The sequence below is a fragment of the Fistularia commersonii genome, chromosome 7, assembly GCF_037954325.1.
Source record: "Fistularia commersonii isolate RoL2024-O1a breed Wild chromosome 7, RoL_Fcom_v1.0, whole genome shotgun sequence".
Lineage (NCBI taxonomy): Eukaryota > Metazoa > Chordata > Actinopteri > Syngnathiformes > Fistulariidae > Fistularia > Fistularia commersonii.
The window spans coordinates 20,496,029-20,502,564 of record NC_141290.1 but is presented as its reverse complement, the minus strand read 5'-3'; the positions used below and the strand labels follow the sequence as shown (position 1 = coordinate 20,502,564).

The following is a 6,536-nucleotide window of genomic DNA, read 5'->3' as shown; positions in this document are numbered from 1 at the left end:
CAAACATGATTGATACTGTCGTAAGCCCCAAGAGTAGGCAAAAACTGAACTAAGACTGTGCTAAGATTGTAAGACTACCAGCTTACACTTGATGACCTAGATGACGGGAGCGCACTGCGATTTGAATAGGTCGCCGGTGCGACTCCTAAGATTTCCTTTTGACTTCTGGTCTCAAGTGTGAGACTGGAAAATCATAAGGTAGTCCCGGCACTATCGAGTGGCAACTTTCACAGGGATGCTGCAGCCTATCCCATTCATCACTGGGTGAGAGGCAGCGTTCACCCTGGAACGGTCACCATTTGATTGCAAGGCCATACATAGACACACAACCATTCACTCTCTTATTCACCCATCTTGGAAATCAAGGGATCTCCAATGAACCTACTCCATGTCTCACAATTTATCTATTGCAGTTAAACTAATAAGGGGCAAAAAAGAGGATATTGCCGAGGGCCCCCATAAAGCTAGAAACCCTGTTCTCTTGTAATAACTGGTTTATTTCATAAGGATTTTATTGTATTTCCATCAATATAATAATTTCCTGTCGGACGTTTTCTTGAAAATGGTTGCATATCTATAATTCCGTAATTTCAAGGTGAAGTCAATTTTAAGATAGTAATCTCAGAATCGGCAAAATGACCGTATCACTGCTTGAAACAAGAGATTCTAGGAGGGAAATTGGCTCCGGCCGATTCACGACTCAGCGTGCGCGCGCGCGCGCTAACACTTGGACGCGAGTTTGTTTGAGTGATCCGCGAGTGCGGCACGCGTGTCTACCTGCTGTAAGTGAGTGTGACAGCATGACGTCACTGGGTGATTAAGGAGTTCCCGCTCCGGTTGAGCAGCTGCGCTGCACTGTTTTCTCTGGATCCGATTCAAACTCGGAGGGAAAGAGAAAAAGCGCACTATTATGATGAGAAAACCCGGGGTCTTAAAGCGCTTTCCGACATGACGCAGGGCAAAACATTCGTATCCAGGGATGAAGATGGGTCTCTCCGTTGCCGCGCGGGAGGATCCGGCTCTGCTTCTACCGCTATTCCTTCTCCAGCTCCCCGTCGTCGCACGTGTCTGCACTGGTCTCCCGGCGGGATACAAGTCCGTCGTGCTGGTGTGTCCCGGTGGGGCGCGGCCGAGGGGGACGCAGTAACTGTCGCGGTTCGTTGCCATGACGGCCGACCAGAAGGTCAAAGGTGTTTAGGATGTGGGTGACGCGCGTGTCCGTGGTGCTGAGCTTCTGCACTCTCGTGCTCGCGTCTCTGAGCCGGAACCGATCCACAGAACCACCGCGGAGAGGCCTGGCTGCAGGCAGCCGCGTAGGCGCTCACGTCGCCGGGAGGCGAGTCGGCAAATCGCCGCCGTCGGATTCACGGACGTGGAGACCCGACGCGCCTGTGACAACCGAGAGGATCACGCGCATTCGTGCAGCCCCGCCGTTGATTAAAGGTGTGGTCGTGAAACTGAGGGGAGTCGCGCCGAGTCCCCGGGACGGCCCCCAGGACGAGCCCGCCGGGAGTCAGAGGGACGCCAAGCGCCACGCGCTACCGGGCGCTCACTTGAAACCGCCAATGTCTTTCAGCGCACACGCAGCCGACGGAGCCGTCGGTCCGAAGCCCTCAGGGAGAGTCGGGGAACCCCACGGCCAGCCGCTGGTGACGCCGCACGACTACATGCTAGCACTGTATTGGTCCCGGTCCTCCGGAGACCTGAACCGGAGCGCGCTTCTCGCGGAAGGAGCCGCCGACACCGTGACAAGCTTTGTGGATAAAGGACAAGGTAAGGACCCCTGTTTGATGCATTTCCCGGTCGAATTACCGGCCCAATGGCCCCAATGTCTAACTACAAACCTAAAAAGCAAAGTGAATGAAGTGGTAATTATTTCCCCTTCAAACTTTAATGTATTGTATTTCAGTAGTCTGGAAAACTTTAAAAGTGCGATTATATGCTATGCATATTTTGTATTGTTTCTTTACTTTTGTAACATTTGTAAAAACCCCTCTGATCACTTATACATATTGAAAGAGCATATTTCCTTCTATACATTTTTTTCTTGCTTGTTCAACTGAAATGCTGATTTGAAAATGACAAAGCACTAAAGTTGAAGACAAAAGAAATATACAACCAACATGAAATTCAAAGAACAGTTAATTGTTTAACAATTTCTGGAATTAATCACGAAGCTGTTTGTAAGATGACATAAAAATAACAATCAGACATTTGGTGACTTATTTTTCCTTACCATACCTTTTATGACGTTGGTCAATTTCGGAGTTGCAGAAAGTCATGCATAACACCAGTGCTTCTCAATTATTTTCTATTAAGCATTTCGCCCGTCCCCACAGTCCACCAAAAAAATCTTATCTTGCCAACTGGACTTGAAATTCAAGTCCAGTTTCAACAAGAATTCATCATGACTGAGAACCTCCATAGACATGTCTCTAATATTGTTATATATGTAGACATCTGCACAACATTGTATTTTTATTAACTTCACAGAAAAGAAATATTGATCAACTTGCAACAATGAATAACTTTATTAACATTTATTGTCATCACAGTGCCAGTATGCCAAGGTTCATCGGCACGTAAGAGCACCCCTTGGCTGCCTCCAAACATGCACTCCTCATCTTGTTCTTGTTCTTGTTCTTTGACCCACAGTAGTCCAATTTCCATTAGTACCCTGTAGGTCATCAGTATCAATGGCGGTCATTGTTAACCCGGTCCGCGACCAATCCGGTATGGTATAGTTGTGGTTGACTCGCATGTTTGGTTTTGGCAAATGTTTTACGCCGGATGCCCTTCCTGACGCAACCGGCTGCATTTATTCGGGCTTGGGACCGGCACAGGGAGACACTGCTCCGTGCCCCCCCAAGGCAGGCTTGGAGAGACACGGGCCAGTGCCGCCCTAAGGCTGCATTACATAAAATCACATACTAATATATAGAATATCTGAAACATACACTGAGATACACACATGTGCACAGATGTTCACTGACACCCATCCTGAGGACAAGCTTCCACAACCTGATGCACAATACAAACTGATATTCAACCACTGACACACAACCACAAATTCAAACCCAGACTCACACTAATGCAAATTCAAACTGCAACAGCCTGACACTTACATAATATCCAATCACTTTCAACCTGGTAAACAAACACACTGACACAACCTTATGCATAAACATACACTGACAAAGAATATGACACAGAAAATACACATGACACAAAAATGGTCAGAGCAGCACATTCTGACACACACCCTGTTGCACACACTCACAGTGATGAAGACACATAGTGACACACAATCTGACAAGCAAATACATGCTGAACAATCACACATAAATGGATGCTTACCCTGACATAAAACACACAATGACATATGACCTGAAACGTGAATTCAGATTGAAGCTCAACCTGAGACAACCACATTGACACACAGACACACAAGGTCCACACTCATATACAAACATAGTCTGAAACAAACCATGAAACACAAATACACACTAACAGACTGCGAGACATGTTAACAAACTGGCACATAACATTGGTTAGGATTTCATGCCAGCCTGCGTGTCAGTTTTGATCTTAACTGAATACATAAGCGCCATACATAGCTATCTGGTTCAATGCTAAGCTTATGGACTTCATGCTAAGCTAAGCTAAGCTGAGTATATTTCAAGTTTGCTGAAGATTTGTGTTTCAGCCTCTTAATCAGCTCTGAATACCACCTTTATTTATTCAGGAGGCGCACACACGAATACACTCGCGCGCGCACACACACGCACACACACAAACACACACACACACACACACACACACAAACAAAACTAAGGTGTGATCTCAATGTTGTTAGTGGTTATGCCCCACAGGTGGGATGTGAGTAAGTGGAGAAGGAATAGTTCTGGACTGAGGTAGATGAAGTGATGCAGAATGATGAGAGAGTTGGTAATTGGTGCAGACTTCATTGGACATGTTGATGCAAGCAATAGAGATGATGAAGAAGCGATGAGCAGGTTTGGTATCCAGGGTAGAAACGCAGAGGGACAGATGGTGGTAGCCTTTGCAAAAAGGATGGAAATGGCTGTAGTGAATACATTTTTTCCAGAAAATACAGGAGCCTAGAGTAACTTATCAGTGCAGTGGTAGGAACACGCAGGTAGACTACATCTTGTAAGCTAATCTGAAAGAGATCACTGACTGCAAAGTAGTGGTAGGTGAGGGTGGGGAGGCCAGGGAGCACTTCCAAATGACTGGACAACTACAACTAATGTGATAAGAGAGACAGATAGGAGAGTACTTGGTGCATCATCTGGAAGCAAAGGAGGTAAGGAACACTTGGTGGTGGAATGAGGAGGTGCAAGAGAATATACGGAGAAAGCAGTTAACAAACAAGAAGTTGAACACTGAGGGGACTGAAGAGAACAGACAGGAGTACAGGGGGATACAGTGAAAGATAAAGATAGAGTGATGGGAAGAGTACTTTGAAGAGCTGATGAATGAGAAAATTAAAGGGAGGGAATGAAGGAAGAGGTGACTGTTGTCGACCACAAAGTAGCAGAGATTAGTAACTGACGTGAGGAAGGCAATGAAGAGGATGGAGAGTGGAAAGGTAGTTGGTCCTGATGATACACCTATCTAGATTATTAAACAGGATCTCAGAGAGAGAGAAGATGCCCGAGGAATGGAGAAGAAGTGTAATGGTACCCATTTTTAAGAATAAGGGGGATGTGCAGAATTGGAGTAACTATAGAGTGATAAAGTTGATAAGCCATAGAATGAAGTTATGGGAAAGAGTAGTGGAAACTGGACTGAGAGCAGAAGTTAGCATTTGTGGGCAGCAGTATAGCTTCGTGTGCCATGAAAAAATGCCCGCTTTTACCTGATTGGTCAATGTGGTCATTGATAATGTGTGTTCACACGTCTTTCTATGTGGGCAGCGACAGACAGGACAATTCGATGCTCTTCCATGAGATGGCAACAGGTAGTGAATTAACCTGTGTGTATTTGGTGGTGTGCCATGTGATTTTTTTTTTTTAAAGTAAAGTATGTGCTGTGGCTCAAAAAAGGTCGGGAAACATTGATCTGTCTGTCTGTCTGTCTGTCTCTCTCTCTATCTCTCTCTCTATCTCTCTCTCTGTCTCTCTCTCTGTCTCTCTCTGTCTCTCCAGATGACTGCAGGTCTGCCCTGCAGCGGCAGCAATATAGTTTCAACATCAGCTCTCTTGAAAAAGGCGAACTTTTGGGGGCTGAACTTCGTATCCTGAGGAAACGTCTGACTGACAACCACAGTGGAGCAGTGGCAAGAGGTTCACCTAAGGGCTGCTACCTCAGGCTATACAACTGTTCTTCTGGTAAACAGAGAGTGGCACTGCTGCAGATGTGGGTTATTGACAACCTGACAGACAGCTTGTCCAGCCGCTGGGAGGTATTTGATGTGTCGAAGGTCATCAAGGGAGCAAAGCCCCATCAGAACCAGCTCCTTTGTTTTGAACTGGAGGCTATGGCGAAGCATGGCAGTCACCATCGTGACCTTCGTGCCCTGGGACTGGCCCGACATGGCAGGACCACCAAGGAAAAGGCCTTCCTGTTGGTTTTTGGCCGCAGCAAGAAACGTGATCTTTTCTATAATGAAATCAAAGCAAGATCAGGCCACAACAACAAGACTGTGTATGAATACTTGTTCACCCAGCGGCGAATGCGGCGAGCACCTTCAACCAGAACAATGAAAAAGCCGGCACTTGTGCCAAGGACGCGGCCTCGGTGCCATCGGCACCGGCTCCATGTCAACTTCAAAGAGATGGGATGGGATGACTGGATCATTGCACCGCTGGAATATGAAGCCTTTCACTGTGATGGCTCCTGCGACTTCCCAATCCGCTCGCACCTTGAGCCCACTAACCATGCAATCATACAAACGCTCATGAACTCAATGAACCCCGAGTCCACTCCGCCCACCTGCTGTGTCCCGTCCAGACTCAGCCCCATCAGCATCCTCTACATTGACTCAGCCAGCAATGTTGTCTACAAGCAGTACGAAGACATGGTGGTTGAATCTTGTGGCTGCAGGTAGCCATGATCAAAACTTAAGAGGCGGGACACTAGCTTTGCATCTTGAAGTGTTCGATCGGAATGATGGAAACTGATAAGGGATGCAAAGATAGTTTTGACATGTCAAGGAAATTAACTTACGGTTTTGTTCAATCAAGCCTACCCCACTGCAGTTGTCCCCAACCCCCAAGGCCGCTGACCGGTACCGGTCCGTTGATCAATTGTTACCGGGCCGCACAAGAAATAATCAATTATTTCTGGTGGATTTATTATCTGAATCTGAACAATCTTTATTTTGAAAAATCTTTCATTTTGAAAAAAGACTGGAATGTCTCGGGTACATCTCAGTCACTTGAGTGACAAAAATGTAACCCATAAGCTAGCAAAGTGAGTGAAAAACAGATGTTAGACGGAAAGTTTCTTTTTGAAGGGGAAGAGCTGGCTCAACACAGTGGATTCACTTTTATTATTATAGTCGCAATATC

The 6,536-nt window shown here is 46.3% G+C and overlaps 1 protein-coding gene across 1 annotated transcript; it reads left to right on the top strand.

Annotated features, from left to right (window-relative positions):
- Positions 1-1,620: 1,620 nt before the first annotated feature.
- gdf5 (growth differentiation factor 5) lies at positions 1,621-6,121 on the top strand. Its single transcript, XM_086150266.1, has 2 exons — positions 1,621-1,773; positions 5,172-6,121. The coding sequence occupies exons 1-2, from the start codon at positions 1,668-1,670 to the stop codon at positions 6,071-6,073; spliced, it is 1,008 nt and encodes a 335-aa protein (XP_086006392.1). The 5' UTR covers positions 1,621-1,667; the 3' UTR covers positions 6,074-6,121.
- The last annotated feature ends 415 nt before the right edge of the window (positions 6,122-6,536 follow it).

Coding starts and splice junctions, on each gene's coding strand:
- gdf5 (XM_086150266.1), top strand. CDS start 1,668: ATGCTAGCACTGTATTGGTCCCGGTCCTCCGGAGACCTGAACCGGAGC. Junction 1,774..5,171: donor CTTTGTGGATAAAGGACAAG/GTAAGGACCCCT, acceptor CTGTCTCTCCAG/ATGACTGCAGGTCTGCCCTG.